This window comes from Aspergillus versicolor (assembly GCF_001890125.1).
Source record: "Aspergillus versicolor CBS 583.65 unplaced genomic scaffold ASPVEscaffold_2, whole genome shotgun sequence".
In the NCBI taxonomy this organism is placed as follows: Eukaryota; Fungi; Ascomycota; class Eurotiomycetes; order Eurotiales; family Aspergillaceae; genus Aspergillus; species Aspergillus versicolor.
In genome coordinates, this window is record NW_024467525.1 from 3,296,682 (window position 1) to 3,313,393 (window position 16,712).

General features: G+C 50.5%; 8 protein-coding genes across 8 annotated transcripts; 4 read left to right on the forward strand and 4 right to left on the reverse strand.

Annotated features, from left to right (window-relative positions):
- Positions 1–16: 16 nt before the first annotated feature.
- ASPVEDRAFT_162752 (OSTA/TMEM184 family protein) lies at positions 17–2,035 on the reverse strand (the record flags this gene model as incomplete). Its single annotated transcript, XM_040808607.1, has 6 exons — positions 17–937; positions 993–1,076; positions 1,195–1,320; positions 1,398–1,695; positions 1,762–1,912; positions 1,993–2,035. 6 exons carry the CDS (start codon positions 2,033–2,035, stop codon positions 77–79), a joined length of 1,563 nt encoding a protein of 520 aa, XP_040664816.1. The 3' UTR covers positions 17–76.
- An 801-nt stretch (positions 2,036–2,836) lies between these two features.
- Positions 2,837–4,639, reverse strand: ASPVEDRAFT_125467 (SAP domain protein; the record flags this gene model as incomplete). The annotated part of the gene is made up of 1 exon (XM_040806276.1): positions 2,837–4,639. One exon carries the CDS (start codon positions 4,637–4,639, stop codon positions 2,837–2,839), a length of 1,803 nt encoding a protein of 600 aa, XP_040664817.1.
- A 438-nt stretch (positions 4,640–5,077) lies between these two features.
- ASPVEDRAFT_124901 (isocitrate lyase/PEP mutase family protein) lies at positions 5,078–5,869 on the forward strand (the record flags this gene model as incomplete). Its single annotated transcript, XM_040806227.1, has 1 exon — positions 5,078–5,869. The coding sequence occupies one exon, from the start codon at positions 5,078–5,080 to the stop codon at positions 5,867–5,869; it is 792 nt and encodes a 263-aa protein (XP_040664818.1).
- Positions 5,870–6,119: 250 nt separating this feature from the next.
- ASPVEDRAFT_25895 (NAD(P)/FAD-dependent oxidoreductase) lies at positions 6,120–7,687 on the forward strand (the record flags this gene model as incomplete). The annotated part of the gene is made up of 4 exons (XM_040809832.1): positions 6,120–6,387; positions 6,452–6,741; positions 6,805–7,378; positions 7,440–7,687. 4 exons carry the CDS (start codon positions 6,120–6,122, stop codon positions 7,685–7,687), a joined length of 1,380 nt encoding a protein of 459 aa, XP_040664819.1.
- A 349-nt stretch (positions 7,688–8,036) lies between these two features.
- Positions 8,037–9,626, forward strand: met2 (homoserine O-acetyltransferase; the record flags this gene model as incomplete). Its single annotated transcript, XM_040814336.1, has 3 exons — positions 8,037–8,067; positions 8,141–8,531; positions 8,585–9,626. 3 exons carry the CDS (start codon positions 8,037–8,039, stop codon positions 9,624–9,626), a joined length of 1,464 nt encoding a protein of 487 aa, XP_040664820.1.
- A 1,588-nt stretch (positions 9,627–11,214) lies between these two features.
- Positions 11,215–12,584, forward strand: ASPVEDRAFT_124231 (uncharacterized protein; the record flags this gene model as incomplete). Its single annotated transcript, XM_040806161.1, has 2 exons — positions 11,215–11,286; positions 11,343–12,584. 2 exons carry the CDS (start codon positions 11,215–11,217, stop codon positions 12,582–12,584), a joined length of 1,314 nt encoding a protein of 437 aa, XP_040664821.1.
- A 715-nt stretch (positions 12,585–13,299) lies between these two features.
- On the reverse strand, positions 13,300–15,943 carry ASPVEDRAFT_25898 (beta-glucosidase H; the record flags this gene model as incomplete). The annotated part of the gene is made up of 3 exons (XM_040809833.1): positions 13,300–15,139; positions 15,195–15,801; positions 15,874–15,943. The coding sequence occupies 3 exons, from the start codon at positions 15,941–15,943 to the stop codon at positions 13,300–13,302; spliced, it is 2,517 nt and encodes an 838-aa protein (XP_040664822.1).
- Positions 15,944–16,026: 83 nt separating this feature from the next.
- ASPVEDRAFT_498511 (uncharacterized protein) lies at positions 16,027–16,448 on the reverse strand. The gene has a single exon (XM_040814227.1). The coding sequence runs from the start codon at positions 16,319–16,321 to the stop codon at positions 16,091–16,093; it is 231 nt and encodes a 76-aa protein (XP_040664823.1). The 5' UTR covers positions 16,322–16,448; the 3' UTR covers positions 16,027–16,090.
- Between the last annotated feature and the right edge of the window lie 264 nt (positions 16,449–16,712).

The window sequence follows — 16,712 nt, forward strand, 5'->3', positions numbered from 1 at the left end:
GCCTTGGGTGGAAGGCCAGGGGAATCTCAAACGGAAATGCAATCATTAGACAAGAAAACCAAATGTTTTCCAGCTTCTAGTATCGCCGTCCTTGGGAATCGTAATCATATCGAGTATGTGGGGGTTGATAGGAATCTGGTAGTGGAATGGGTGGCTGCTCCTGGAGTTCGGTTGAAGATGTCGGAAAGTGGCTAGTAGTATTTGGATACCCGGCGGTACTGTGGTAAGGTCCACTATCCGAATCTGAAGGGGCCCTAGATGGCCCAGAAGTGTAATGCACCTCCTCAAATGGTGACATTGACCCGGAACGTGGATGAAGATTTGAATCTGCAAGGTGGTCTTCGGACCTGCTGTTGACAAAGTGATACTGATCCTGGTCTTCGTCGTATGGTGGAGGGACTGTTCCCATATCTGTGGTTGACGGGTTCGGCTGGGCATGGGAAAGCAGGACTTCACCTTCTTCATCCTGCTGCTTCCCGTAACGGCTTGAAGCGCCGCCAGTCATAACAGCACCAGCACCTCCATAGCTTGTATCGGCTGGGTGCGCCTCAGCATCTGCTGGGTTGAGACGGATGGCTTCGTTCGTAGGCTGGTAACTCGGGTCAAGTGTTCGGTTCTTTCGACCAACGAATAGCCAACGCATGCTGCGCCCAACGGCCCTGACGAGATCGACTGGGTTGAGGGCATCAAGAAGGGCACGAAGTCCCCAGCGTCCGCCGTGATAAGTGCTTTTACCATTTCCATACATGTCGGTGATTTCATCAGTTTGGAACCCGGCAGCATATGGTTTCCATGGGAATGACCAGAGATGTAATATGGCAAAGAACGCCATTTCAATACTAATGATGAGATGCGCAAGAACGACCTTAAGGTCGGGCGCGGCAATCTTTTTCGAGGCCTCGATAGCCCCGGAAGAAAACAGGAAGGATATTACAATCTAGACGCTTTATTAACACACGCGACTCGGCAATTGAGACAAGCTTGGCTCTTACCGTTTGCCAGAATGACAAGAAAATAACGAGCTTTATTGACAGGATCTTCAAGAACGGAGAGTGCTCGCTAATTTCATCCTTGATCTGGACATAAAACTGTATCAGGCAGTACATCGCAATAGTGACCGCAATACACTCGATGGTTAGGACCTTTGGCGGATGTTAGCGTTTAATAGTAGAGCAGAGCGGAAATACAACATACCCAGATATGGGCGAATGCCGGGTTGAGAGACGACTCGCAATATAGGTCGGCCTTTTGCGTAGCTACGGCGACAATGGTCATCAATACTCGCAAAAAGCAATACTGAAACACCCCAGCCCAGATAACCTGAAGGAAACCAGTCAGCGTCTACATTACCTATGATATTCAACGCGCATGCGCGTAGTCGTTTTCTGGTGTCTTACATTGAACCACGTCAGGCCGCTGCGCGGCACCCTCCAAACACCTTTCTTCCCGCCGGAGATCTTCTGCAGCCAGGTTATAGGCCAGAGCCAGTTTTTCGGTTGTATTGCACGAAAGTAATCCTTCTGGCTGTGCAAATCGGGAGCAATATAGCCACACATCAGCGCAAAGAAGGCGGAGATCGTGAACGCTTCGTAGCAGTCGCCCAGAACGCTGTAGTAAACGGCATGTTTGTAGTAGAATGTGCTGAGCCAGGAGACGAGGGAGTAAATAGGTATCATCAAAAGAATGCGAATGGTACTACAACAAGGGCAAGAGTGAGCGGAGCAATATCGGAAGGGGATGGGCTAGGATCGGAGCACGTACTGCCGTTGTTCAGTGGGTTTGCTATAATGAGTCGCATGTCGCATGATCAGGTAAAAGGCGACAAAACCAGCAATGAGCGCGAAAACACCGACAAGGATGACGCAGAGCTCGTGAAATGTAAGACCGCCATCCCATAAGTCGATCTCATGGACTATTATCGAGGGGTAGAGTGGTTAGCGACTGCATGGTTCTTGATTAAACAGCGGGAGATGTGAATTATTGGGAGCATACTGGTCTCGTCTTCTAAGGTAGTATTGCACACCGGCCAGCCCATGCTCGCGGTGTTTGAGGCCGCGACAATGGCGTAATGAACGGCGAAAAAGTGGATGAAGAAACAGAAACAGGCGCCTAGTCCGAGCGTATCTTTTGCTTTATCTTATCCGCCACGACTATTTTTGTCTGTGGAGCGGCGGCAGATCAACCCCTGGAACCACGCAGCAGCTAGTAATTCTTCACGTTTGTTTTTCCTTTTGGTGGTTTCTGGAAGCAAGACGTTGCGATGCCACAAGGCTGATGGGGACGAAGATCAGCAGAGTTGAGAGAAGATCAGGCGGCAGATTCAGCTCGGCTGGCGAGAGTTGCAATAATGAAGGCCACCAGCTGGACGGGGCAGGTTTCAGCGCGAACTGGTTACCCAAAGTGGACACCAATTTCAATTGCACGGCCACGAACCCAACGCTTCTATAATTAGATTGTTTCAAGTTCAATGGCTTTGGTCATTGGCGTAGTTTAACGCTGGGTGAGGAGTTAAAAGTATGTACAAAAGGGCACCCACTGCAGGCAACAGCAAAACACCAAGACCGCTAAGCTTTGCACAAGCCGCCAAGGCCTGCAGAACCAGTCAATCACTGAACCTTGGGTCGTGAGAAATAGACGGACAAGGATTTTTTAGCTAAATGGTTTGCTAAATCTTATGCATGATGGTTCTGTCAATATGTAATATACACTGGCTTGCCCTGGCTTTTGTGTTCCCAATACTACCTATAATACCGCACCACCAAACAAACTCTGGCTGTATACCAGAATATCAGGAGCAAGTGGTATAGTAGATACTGAAGTACGCCAGAAATCTCAATCAATATTGATCTCTGCGACCTCCTCTTCGTGAGTCAAACATTCCTCCGCCGCGTCCTCGTCCCCTTCCTCCCGGGCCCCGTCCACGGCCGGCAAATTCCGGTCCTGAATCGACAAACCGATCGTCGTCTTCGAAAGTGAATTTCCGCGTCTCGTCTCCACCTCGGCGTGGGAATGATCCTTTCCGTATCAGGTCGTCGAACCTATCTAGGCGTCGATCCGCAACTTCCCGGGGTACTGGAAGGTAGTAAAGCTTGGGCTTCGCAGTGGTTGACTTGAAAAGTTCATCGAGTGGCTTGAACCCTTGCCCAGGTCGAGAACTTCCGCTGGGCTGTGATGGGCCACTGGGCCGCCTGTCCGTCGGCTGCATATCTGCCCGGGGCCCACGAGGAGGAGGGTGTGAGAATTCCTTTGGTTCTGCGCCACGTGGAGCATGAGATCCAGCGTTCTTGAGATCGACTTGCTCCAGCACCGCTTCAACTTCATCGTCTCTCTTATCATATTTAACTTCCCAGCGCGGTGGAGGACCACGGCCTCCGCGAGTTTCCTCTTCCGTTTGGATCCAGTCCCGTACTTTGTGCTCGGGGATAAAATCGACGAACAAACTTTTTCTGTTCTTCTCATTGGGCCATATGGTGCCGTGGAGAGCGCTGCGAGCGCGAGAGGCTGTTGAAACGTCGACAAATCTGGTAAAGCAATGTGTTTTTATCGAGTCCAGATAGAAGTCGGTTATCAGGTCAGGGTTGGGAGATCTTCCGGCCGGGGTTGCAACGGAGAGCAAATGATTTTTGAGGGCCCCAGGTTGAAGAGGGCGCATAAGGCCGTCTATGTATAATGCAGAAGTCGCAGCATGTAAGGCAGGTTCAACCGTAACATCCTCCATCTCCGTGTCGACTGGCGGCGGGGATTGTCTCGTCTGTTCCCGTACAGTAGAAGAGAATAAACCTTTGAAACGCATGTCATGCTTCTGAGGCGTGCCCTTTTTAGCCTGGGTTTCATCATGGGTCTGTGGAGGTTCAGCAGCCCCATCGGCGCTCTTCCCGGTTGTTGCGTCTTTCTCTTCTGGCAATGCTTGAGCTTCGTCATGACCTAGAGCTTTGGCCTTCTTCCTTGCAATTTCGTCAAGGCTGGGGGCAGGGCTTTGACTGCGCCGCTTCCTCTTCCGAACATCGTCGATAAGTTCTTCTGTGGGGAGTGGCGTTGACAGTGCAGTGTTCACTTCTGACGTCTGAGCGCCTGGCGCAGCCTTTTCGGCCTCGGCCGGCTTCGCCTCATGCTGAGTTACACTCAGTGGCTCTGCTTCGGCTACACCTCCAGGAGCCAGCTCAACTGATTTGGTGGTAGCGTCGGCTTCGGCTTCCTCTCCGCCAACCTTGGTCTGTGTATCCGGGGCTTGAGTCTCCTGCGCTTCTTTCGAAGGTTCTTCCGCTTGCGAAGGTTCCGGGGGCGCAGCCGAATCGTCGGGTTGTGCTGGCGGCTCTTCAGCCTGTTTTTCGTTCACTGATTTTATCTTCTCCGCATCTTCGGGGGCAGTCGGTGCAGTCTCTTGTGCTGGCGCGTCATTAACACTGTCCGTCTTCTCAGCGGCGGTAGGAGCCTCGGGCTCGACAGCCTGCGCCTTTTCCTGTGGCTCCGACTCAGGAGCTGTAGTAGCTTCACTCGCACCTCCAGCTTGCGCCTTATTATCCTCTTCCACCAGCCTATCGATAATCTGCTGTTTGACTCGCAATCCAGTCTGGGGAATACCGCGTCGCTTCAGCTCCGCCTTCAGATCAGTCACCTTCCATGTTGAATAATCGGTCATGGCGACGGGGTGTGCAGTCGGGAACGTATTCGGGTAAATTTTTGGGAATAGTCGTAGTGTTAGCCGAAATCTCGCATAGCTGGGGTGCTGTTCGCAAGCTGAATGGGTTGAAGAGTCGAGGAGGTATGCGACGCGAGACGACTCGGACCTTTGGCTGGGGATCCCAGACACTAGTCCAGTTTCGGAACATTAGGATTTCGCCCTTACTGTTTATGGATTAGCGCCTCTTCTTTTTCTTTGTGGCATCTGAGTGGTCACTTTGGCAGCAACAATTCACTGCGTGAATACGAGGGCAGTGACTCAGTCAATGTTTATAAATGGAGGAGTATCCGTCTCGAATTTGCATGTTAGGGATTGATCCTCATTCGACGCCAAGTGAACACCCAAGCTGACCGAAAAATAAACGAGAGCCTGGGTATATATCGTGAACACTATACCATGGCTATCAATACTCGACAGAATGAACTTGCAATTCGTTTTCGAAACCTCCATATTCCCGGTCAACCGTTGGTACTCACAAATGTATTTGACGCAGCGACAGCCTCGTTCATTGCGAATCATCCTGCCACTGCTGCCGTCGCAACTGCGAGCTTCGCTATCGCCGCCTCCCAAGGCATCGCGGATAGCGAGTTAACTCTTTCTCAGAATATCCAGAGTGTACGCTCGATTGCGGCCAGCTTAACAGTGGATGGGCTTCCCAAGTTACCTTTATCCGTGGATGTCCAAGATGGTTACGATATCGCGGAGACCATCAAGGAGGTCATCAAACTGGGAGCCGTGGGATGCAATATCGAGGATTTCAATAACAGCACAGACCAAATAAGGCCGCTTCCAGAAGCTGTAAACCGGATCGAGCTTGCTCTCCGGACAGCTCGCGATCTGGGAGTGCCAGAATTCGTTATCAACGCACGTACAGACATTCTTGCAAACGGGGGGTCGATTGAAGATGCGATACAGAGAGGCAAGGCTTTCCTGGAAGCAGGTGCCTGCACCGTCTTTGTGTGGGGAGGCCCTGGAGGTAGGGGTGTATCAAGAGAAGAAATTGAGAGACTTGTTTCCGCTTTCGATGGGAGGCTAAACGTCAAACTTGTTCTCAAAGATGGTTTCCTTACAATTCCAGAATTAAAGCAACTTGGCGTTGCGAGGGTTAGCATGGGCCCAGAATTGTACAAAGCAGCGATGCGGGCGTTTGAGCAAACGGCAAACGAGCTGCTAAATGTTTCAACATGAAAATAATTTATTTTTTGACCTATTGATGACAAGTGAACAATATTTCGAACGCTGGGTCCGGAAAATCCTAGGTTATATAGGTAGTAAGGCGGTTGCTAGCTAATATCAGGCACCAATAACAAGTTCCATTATTTATGACTCCAATTCCCCGCACCTTGTGAGATTTAGGTATACGGTCACTATTTAATGATTATCTTATAGCAACAAGGTCAAGGCAGTAAAACAAACCAAATCACAAGCCAATTCAAACATGGCTCATGAAACCTCCTTGCCGCCTTTCTTACCAGTCGAAAACCCCACAGTGCCTTTCTGGCGCACCGAGCTCCATCATCTCGATCAACTCCGAACCACCTCAGAGCTGTCCAATAAAAGCGATATTGTGATCATCGGGGCGGGCTACACTGGAATAAGTCTCGCGTATCACCTGTATAAACAGCTTTCTCACTCCGATCAACCCCACCCCGCAATTACCGTTCTCGAAGCGAGACAGATATGCTCAGGAGCTACCGGCCGTAACGGTCAGTCACCATGTGTTTTCCATTTGTCAAAGATGGATAAGCGGATTCTAATGTCAGAATTTAGGCGGCCATTTACGCCCAGACCTATACTGGAATATTCCAAAGTATATCGAAAGATACGGAATCGAAGCGGGGGCCGAAGTCGCAAACTTTGAGATTGCCCACATACGCGCCATTAAAGATCTCATAGCCGAAGAGAATATCGACTGCGAATTAAACTTGACGCGGTGTCTGAACGTTTATTTAAATGAGGCTGATGGCGAAAAGGCAAGGCAAACTTATGAAGCGCTTGTTGCTCAAGGGCTTGAATACACCTCCGACATCCACTATACTTCCCAAAAGTTTGCGGAAACTGTATGCTCATGATTGTGATCACCATATGTGCATGCATGGAAACGAAATGGCTGATGTTACTAGATTTCCGGAGTCAAGGGTGCCAAAGCGTGTCTCTCCTCCACGACTGGTACTCTATGGCCTTATAAACTAATACTGGGCCTCCTCTCCAAAATAATAAGCTCTCCGCTGATTAATATCCAAACATCAACACCTGTCACCTCGGTAAATACCAAAAATGGCGAACAAATTGTTCACACACCTCGTGGAACCATTACCGCGTCCAAGGTGGTGTACGCAACCAATGCATATACCTCGGGACTACTCCCCCAGTACTCTGCGAACATCATACCATGCCGAGGAATTTGCTGCCACATAACGGTCCCGAATGGAAATGATTCCCCGTTTCTACCATACTCATATGTTATCAGATCGCCCGAAGCGACTGGACAGAGTTACATGATTACCCGGCCGGATGGAAGTATTATAGTCGGGGGTGCACAGTACACTTTTGTCGAGGATAAGAAACAATGGTATAACGTTATCGATGATAGCACTCTTATCGATCCTGCGAAGAACTACTACGATGATTTCATGCAGCGTACCTTTAGAGGATGGGATAATAGCGGCGCATATGTCAAGGAGATTTGGACTGGTAGTGAGTGTCTTACCCTGGAATCGAGACCCACGAACCTAAGTTCACTAACGGCTTGCAATAGTTATGGGTTATGCGTACGATATCGCGCCTCACGTTGGTGAGGTTCCTGGAAATCCTGGGAAATATATATGTGCCGGGTACGATGGGCATGGTATGCCGGTGGTTTTCCTTGCCACAAAGGGACTCGCAGATATGATCCTAAAAGGACGGAGTTTTGAGGACACAAATATCCCTCGAGTCTTCAAAACAACTTCTGAAAGGCTCGAGAAAGCGGCTAATGGACCGGAAGGAGGAGATATTTTTGCATAGATTTGATATTTCATGCCTGAGGCAAAAATATGGTGTCATTACTCATTCCTACTGGGTCTGCACGGAATATTAGTTTTGCCGACGGAAAATGGCCGAGGGGAAGGAATCGGAGGCTGCTTATTGGTGCCGATTGGACTCCGATGGCGGCGGGTCTTTGGAAAGAGTCATCGCCTTTGGGGTCAAATTTGTTGCTTAAAATCTCCCACCTTTGCGCCCCCGCGATTCTGCCATTGATGAGAGCATAACTTTTGTTTCACTTACTTCGCTTTCCTTGATTCTCTCTTTTTTAACCGTTTTGTCTTTCTCAAATCGTTTATTTTCTTGACTGTCCGTTTCCAAGTGGTGTAAAATGACCACAGAAACTTCCACCCCGCGCTTCCGTCAGTTTCCCCCACACGCTCCCTCCCCTTTTCTCCCCTCTTATTCGAGTTGGACAGCTACTAAATCCCGTAGAGAGGGTCGAATCCCAATCTGAGAACCCATTCTCTGCCCTAATTACGGATCAATCATTTGTCATTATCCCTTCATTCACCTTAGAGTCCGGCGTTACTCTTCACAATGTCCCGGTGTCTTATACGTCTCGCGGAAAGCTTTCACCGGAAGGCGATAATGCCCTCGTCATCTGCCATGCTCTGAGTGGTAGCGCCGATGTGGCTGATTGGTGGGGACCGCTGCTTGGTGGCCCAGGCCAAGCATTCGATGTCTCTCGTTTCTTCGTGATCTGCCTCAACAGCCTTGGAAGTCCTTACGGAAGCGCAAGCGCGGTGACATATAAGGATGGAAACCCGGAGAATGGCCTTTATGGGCCCGAGTTTCCTCTTACGACAGTCCGTGACGACGTGAGGTGAGTGATGTTTTAGTCCGTTATCACGCCACTGCGGTGCTAACTTCGCCAAGGCTTCACAAGATGGTACTTGATGACATTGGGGTTAAACAAATTGCAGCGGTAGTTGGTGGCTCGATGGGTGGAATGCTTACCCTTGAATATGCCTTCTTTGGGAAGGATTATGTTCGTGCCATCGTTCCTATCGCTACTTCGGCCCGCCACTCCGCATGGTGCATCAGCTGGGGAGAGGCCCAGCGTCAGAGCATATACAGTGATCCCAAGTACGATAACGGGTATTATCCGTTTGACGACCCCCCTGCTGCTGGCCTCGGCGCTGCCCGGATGTCGGCCCTTCTGACCTACCGGAGCCGTAATTCGTTCGAGTCTCGGTTCGGCAGAAATGTCCCAGACCCGTCTAAGCGCCAAAATATCAACGGTACAGAAAGGCAGCCTACACCTCCGAACGAGCATTGGGCTATCCACAATGATGGTCACAAGGGTAACTGGAGTCCGAGTGGCCATAATTCTCCTGCCCCTGAGAAAGCCGAGGTGCAGTACATGGACCCACAATTTTCCGGTACAAAGACTTTCAGCAAAACTGTCGACAACACCAATGGAAACACACAGAAGCGACCTGCAACCTACTTTTCTGCCCAGTCCTACCTCCGTTACCAAGGAGACAAGTTCGTGAAACGGTTCGACGCCAACTGTTACATCGCCATCACTCGTAAGCTTGACACACATGACGTCTCCCGCGACAGGGTTAGCGCAGCCTCCGAGAATCCTGTTATCGAGGCGCTTTCGCAGATACAACAACCTGCCCTTGTGCTCGGAATTGAAAGTGATGGTTTGTTCACTTTTGAGGAGCAGAAAGAAATTGCCGAGGGCATTCCTGACTCAAGGCTTAAGCGAATTGAGAGCCCCGAGGGTCATGATGCCTTCCTGCTTCAGTTTGAGCAGGTCAACCGACACATCCTAGACTTCTTCCGGGAAGTCCTACCCGACCTCATGTCCAAGACTCCTGCCGATAGTGCCATAATTGATGGTGTTGGTAAGCTAACCAAGAGCAGCACTTTCGGAGAAGCGGAGGTAGATGACATTACCGCTTGGTAAACAAGTCAAGCAAGATTATTACCCGTTGGCGCAGAATTTTGCAGCCTTCACACAAGTTGGTGCTCTGCAGGTGGGCAGAGCCCGACGCCTTCTCTCGGAAGGAGAGTACGGGCCGGCGATCAGCCATCTCCGGAGCCTTGAGGGAGTCGAGTTGCAGCTTTATTGTTTTCATTCTTAACCAGTCAGGGAGATGAGCATCCAACTGCCTCTCCCGTAACCAACATCACAGGTCAGACTGTAAAGAAGCATCCAACTGCTCCCCATCACACAAGCCCTCGACCAAGCGGTCTCTTGCGAATCAATTTTGTGAGGGTGGTGGGCCACATTTCGGGATTCCCGACAATTTCGATATTACAAAATATAAATCGCATATGAATGCATATTATCATACTTTCTTGTCCATCTTATTTTGTGTAAATCAAGTTAATCAACTGATGACCATCAAATGACCCCTCAGTCGATTCTGACCACGATCGATGAACCTCGCCCAATGTGATGTGTCAGGCAGGGCGAGAGTTGGTCAACCCCTCGAGTTATCCCTTGCGCAATTCAGCTGATACCCCTTGCAGGAGCTCCCACAGATCAATTCAGGGCGATTTCTACGATCATGAAACAAATCATATTGTTGACTGTGGCTGGCAACACTCCCGCCTAAGAGGGCCTCCTTCCGTGCTTGCTATCGTGCAAGCGGTGCAATGGGGGTGGCGTGTTGTGAGACCCCGTATAGCACGAGTCTTATGCACTGCGACAAGAAACCGTCGCCGCCCTGTTTGTGCTCCGAGATCGTCGGCTTCTCATCCACTGCCTGGCGGTCTGGGACGCTCGGCCTCCCTCTGACGATGACGATCCGGGTCCCATCAACGGGTCGAGTCTCAGAGCCTGTATGCTTGTTTCTCACACATAGCAAATAGCAGCCGTTTCTTTTACTGCAACTCCTGCCTGCCTGAGGTTAAGCTGCTTGAAGATGTCGCGTGTTTCACGGGCCCGTGACGCTGTACGACTTTGGGCTGCTGTTTTTTTTCTCCCTCCTGTCTTCGTTCATCTTCTTCTTCCCCCATCACCAGTCATTCATTATCTGCTGTTTGCTTCGCTTTCTTTCTTTTAGATAGCGCTTTTTTACGAGCCTGTCAGTCGATCATTAAATTCCCTTTTCTTTCTGCTGGTTTTGTCGTGGTTGACGCCACAGTTGCGTTGTTTGCCTCCGGTCGTCGGAATGAACGCTTCGCCTACGTATGTGGCAGACAGAGTTGATACTAATCATTGAGCTTCCTTGTTTCTGCATTATCCCCTCATCCTACAAGAGTCGCGGCTCTCAGACCCCGCCTACTTGGGACTACTGGACTTAAGCATTGTTTGAACTCTCCCCGCATTCCAGTCCGTTGCGCCAGAGAGGCTCTCATTTCATTAAATCTTGCTCGCTTGAAATTAGCCACATAGCTCGCTTTCTTTTGTATCCACTGGTTGCTTGGGGCTGGTTTCCCGACACCCGTTGCTTTGTGTTTTCTGTGTGGTTGTGTGATCCAACTACCCACTCTCTGGTGAGCAGTGCTGCCCAGCCAGACTGCATGATATTGTCCTCGTTTAAATTATGGATGCCCTTGATCCCAAGAAAGCCTCGCTCAAAAGGCGGGCGTCGCTGTCGCTCCTATTTGGCTCACAGGTGAGATGACTTACGTGATCCAACTCTCCGAAATCGTACTGACAGTGATATAGAAGCCACCGACCTTTGCAGCACCACCCGACGACAAACCCACCCGATATTACCACTTTGTCGACAGTCCCAGCCCTCCAAATGCTCAATCACACTTAATCAGCCGTCAATATATCTCGCGGGAGCTGGAATCAGAAATTAGATATGCCTGCTCCTTGCTTGCGCATCGAATCGAACATGGTGTCCCGTCTCGGGGAAACGACCCAGTTATCCGTCGTGCAGTTCGCGCAGGATCAGTGGGAAATATTAGAACCAATGCACATCTCCCATCGAAGTATCCTTCGTCTAAGTTCGGACCAGAAGGCGCCGTGACAACTGGATATGACTCCGGCGTGGGACTCACCCAACAACCGAGCATGCAAACCATGCGAGTTCTCAGCTCTCGCTCTGGCGATGCGTCAGATTCCGGAGATACCAGAGCCATGTCAGTATTTAGCAACAGCAACACCAGAACCGGCACTTCCTGTTCCAACACCAGCGCCATCAACTCCACGGAGGTGTCATGCACGCAGGCCTCGTCTCACAGCCCCAGGCCGAGCAAACCACGGTCAATAACGCGCACAATCATACCAGACTCCCCGCGGCAACAAAAAAGCGCCACAAATGCCTTCCTCGCCGATTTATCCCCCTGTGAGCCACTACCGTTCAAGGGGAGTATTCCCGAAAACACCGAAGTTTTCCTCAACCCAACAAGCGCCCATATGAATCTATCCTCCTCAACCTTAACAACCGATGCCGCCTCTCCAAGCCTAGGGTTATCCAGACATAATGACTTCACTCAACGACCAACAACTTCCGTATCCGCATCCGAATCCGACACGAAGCGGCCCCAAAGCCGCAGCATCATAATCGACAGCACCGGGCAGGCCCGTCTCCTCACCCCCGACGAGGAATCCCAGCGTAATAAGGATCTTCAAAAAGCTGTGGTGGAACGGATGACTACTGGAATGAGGCGACATAACCCAACCAACGAAACCTCGACGCGGCCGTGCAGACCAAGTACAGCTGGCAACAATGTTAGCAGTGCTTATCGGTATCCGGAGCCGCAGTCTCGACCGCAGACTAGCGCTTCAAAGTTCAGTTTCTCATGGACGAATTTTAAGTCTGATTTTGATGGGCTGAAGCGGAAGGATCAGAGTAAGAAAGGAATGTCTCGCTCATGTTCTAGATTGAGGGAGGGGGTTCCATTGATCGGCAAGCTGGCTGGTTTCTTTATGCGGGAGCGGAGTGGCTTAGGGGCTCGGTAGGGGGTAGGGTATATAATATCTACATAGTCGGTTCCAAATTGATTATTCTCTTCGAGCACATAGCGTTGGGTTTGACGAATAGAAAGGGAATAATGAGATCTAGATTTTTGACTGAGACGGTGCAGATGGTCATAAATAATTATTCTTATTTTAGCTAAGCATTATATATATATTCCTTACATTATAACAAGGTGTGGATTTTAGTATTGCGATTACTTACCTCAACCTCCTATGTAGGGTAACGCTGATCACATGACCGCCACTTTAATACAGCCAAAAGTGGCTTACAACCAAATCCGTATGATTAATAAAAAAGATTAAAACCTCTATTTAACTATCCGTAGTAATCTGTTAAATCAAATATATGTGGCCGAGTTACCAAAAATAGAACCAGCCAGGGAGTAGTGTAGATGTATGTGCAGTCGTTGGTCGACCGTTTTTGGAGGCCATCGCCTTTCTCTGCGTGGGGTTACTAGTTTTTTTTTTATCGTTTGGACGGGTGGTACTAGTATTAAACGTCCCTGGACTTGGACAGTGGTAGCCACTATACAATTATTCTTGTCGTTGATCTTGTTGATCTCTGTATGATGGATCTCATTTATAACAAACTTCACAGGAGTCCACCACCAAACCAGTTGGTGAGCGTTAAGTAAATCAGAAAAAGAAAGTGTTAAGCCGCCTAGAAAACTCATTACATACTGATATCTGTATGTTTCTAGAGCCCAGTCCAGAACCTTGTCTTCTCCACCGCAAACGACGAAGTCAAAATACCCTCGCCAGTCCCTGTAACCTGCACTTCATACTCGCCCTTCTCAGATGCCCAAGCCTCGCGCTTCTCATCATACCAGCTAGTTGCAAGCTTCTTCTCAACCACGATCTCCACCTTTTTCTGCTCTCCCGGTTCCAAGCGAACCTTGGCAAAGCCCTTGAGTTCTCGAACGGGACGGTTGACTTCAGTTGGGGGCGGGAGGACCCAGAGCTGCACTGTCTCAGCGCCGGCGACCTTGCCGGTGTTGGTGACCGTCACGGTGGCAGTGATGGGCTCGCCGTCTTCAAGCTTGGGTTTCTCGGGAGCTGTGGCTAGAGTAAGGTTCTCGCGGGTGAAGGATGTATAGGAGAGGCCGTGGCCAAAGGGGAAGAGGGTTGGTAGGTTGACTTTGTCGTAGTAGCGGTATCCGACGTAGATGTCTTCACCGTAGAGGACGCGACCTCGCTCAGAACGGAAGTTCAGATAGCTAGGGTTATCCTGAAGACGGACGGGGAAGCTGACAGGGAGCTTGCCAGAAGGGTTGACGGCGCCGTAGAGGACGTCTGCAATCCCGTTGCCGCATTCGTTGCCGCCGAACCAGGCGTGGAGAAGCGCTTTAGCTTTGTTGGCCCAGGGCATGGTTACAGGTGTACCGCTCTGGATGACGATGACCGTGTTGGGGTTGACGTCGAGGACCTTGGAGATCAGGTCGTCTGAGCCGGGGGGAAGGTCCATGTCTGGTCGGTCGTAACCTTCTGTTTCCCATTCACTAGTTAATCCTGCGAAGAGGACGACTTGGTCGGCTTTGGAAGCTAGCTCGACGGCCTTGGTGATAAGCTCCTCTTGAGTGGTGCGGCGGGCAGCGCCGAAACGGAAGCCTCCAGGGCCGAAGATGACCACCCCGCGGGTGTCGATATCAGAAGTTGGGGCGGTGCCAAATTGGAGAGTGACCTTGTAGGTCTGGCCTGCCTTGAGCTCTTTTGAGCCTTTCTCCTCAACGGTTCCGTTACCGAAGAAGGCGGATCCAAGGCGTTGATTCTTGGTGTTGTCAACGACGACTTCATCATCAACTAGGAGTTTTCCGGTGCCGACAACAACGACACCAAAGTCGTAGATACCATCCTCTTCGGGAGTGAAGTACCCTTCCATATCAACATAGTAGAGGAAGGACTTGATCTTTGGATGTCTGTAGTCCATGAGGAATCCCATCGACGAGACAAGGTGAAGCTCGTGGAGGAGCTCTCTCTTGGCGCTGGATGCGGGCTCGTCGTAAACACGGAACTTGAAACCAGTTTTGCCCTCGTCTGTCTTGAGGAGATGTCCGATTAGAGGTAGATCCTTGTGGGAGTATGCTCCCTGAGAGAACTGGACTTCGCCCTTGCTCTGAGCAGCCACACCCTCAAAAGGCGTAACAGTGTAGTAAGCATCGAGAGATGCAGAGCCACCTCCACAGTAGGCGGCAATCTTGGCGTTTGGTCCAATGACGGCAATTGACTTCTCCTTGTTGAGCGGTAGAATGTTGCCATCGTTCTTCATGAGCACAACGGATTCAGCCGCAACCTTTCGCAGCAGAGCTTGGTCTTCGGGGCGGTTCAGGACCTTCTCCTCCGCATGTTCTGGGATTCCCAACGGCTCAACGTAGTTCAAAAGGTTCAGAACGTTGCGTACACGCTCGTCTAGGACAAACTCGTTGACTTTATTCGATGATACAGCATGTGCCAGGGCGTCTCCTCTCCAGCGTGTCTTTCCTGGCATCTCGACGTCGAGACCGGCATTGATAGACTCCGAAGTGCTGTATGTTCCAAACCTGTTGTTTGTGTGTTAGCCTTCATGCACAGTAAAATGCTTCATGAGACACATACCAGTCACTCATAACCAAACCGTCCCAGCCCCATTCCTTACGTAGAATGTCTGTAATGAGTTTCTTATTCTCGCTAACATGGGTGCCATTGACCTTGTTATAAGCCGTCATAACGGTTGCCGTCTGGCAGATTCTCATTGCAATGTGGAACGGCAAGAGGTAAATTTCGCGGGTAGCACGGTCAGTGACAATAGAATCAACGGCCAACCGCTCGTGCTCTTGGTCATTGCACACAAAGTGCTTAAGACATGCCGCAACACCCCTATCCTGTATACCTTTGGAGCAGTAGCCAGCCAATCGACCGGAAAGAACGCCATCTTCAGCATAAGATTCAAAGCCTCGGCCGCCTAGCGGAGAACGCTGTGTGTTTATTGTGGGACCTAGAATAACGTGGGAGCCCTTGGCAATGGCTTCGTCTCCCATGAGCTGACCGACCTTGTGGAGCAATTCGGTGTCCCAGGTTGCTCCCAGGGCCGTGGCGCAGGGAAAACAGGCAGCAGGCACGCCGTTGAAGAAACGTGTGCCACGTACTCCATTAGGGCCATCGGACATGCGGATACTGGGGATGTTCAGTCGAGGGACCGACGCGGTGTGCCAGAAATCAATTCCTGCGAAAAGCCTGGGTGAGTTCCAATGCCAAAATACACTGTTAGAGGATTCTACAACTCGGTTCTACTTACCGGAAACCAGGTCAATCTTCTCTCCGAGCCTAAGCTCTTCGATTGTCTTCTCCACGTCCAGCTGGGGCATAGTGGAAGAAGTGTGTTGAAGTCAAGGGGAGAAGATTCCTCTGATCTACAGAAAAGTGAGAACACAGAGAGGTTTTGAAGTGAAAGCCAGTTCACTGATTGAGAAAATCTGTAAGGAAGGCGGAACACAACCAGCGTATAAAGTCAATCAAAAGCCTGGGAACTCGAGGAATTGGAGCTCTAGATATATTTCTCCATCCGCCCCATTACTCGGAGCGAAGCACGTACATATTATCGATGGATCATCGATGGGGTGCTGAAGCTCCACACCAGCACCAACAACTACGGAGGCCATCCCATGATCAGTGCTGGCTGAAGTTCCTGAACAGGAAGCCATTATGGGTCTAATCGCCGAAATTATGCCACGGAAAAACAGCATGCTGTGTCGCAGGATGGAGGGGTCAAGTATGAACTAGCCACACAGGTGCAATTGGCGGGACACGCGGGGCATCACGGCGGATAAACAATGCGTAGCACATAATCGGCATGGAGCCGGTGGAGCTGAAGAGGGTCAAATCGACTTGGTCGACTCGGTTGACGAAGAAAAACGTTGGACGATCGAGAGGAACTGAAAAGGGCACGGAGGATGTCCCGAAGATCAACCGGCGGCTTGGCTGGAGAACGCAGTCGAGTCATCGACGGTGGTGGGGGGGTCTCGCGGAGTGTCGGGCCGTCGAGCCTACGCGCGAGTCAGACTGATGGAATAATTGGTGTTCAGCAAAAGCAAAAGAAAAGGGAATATTGATGAAGGGAGTTGCCGGGCGGATGAG

Bases quoted from the DNA above. Each gene is read 5' to 3' on its own strand.
- ASPVEDRAFT_498511 (XM_040814227.1), bottom strand. From the start codon at position 16,321: ATGCTGTTTTTCCGTGGCATAATTTCGGCGATTAGACCCATAATGGCT.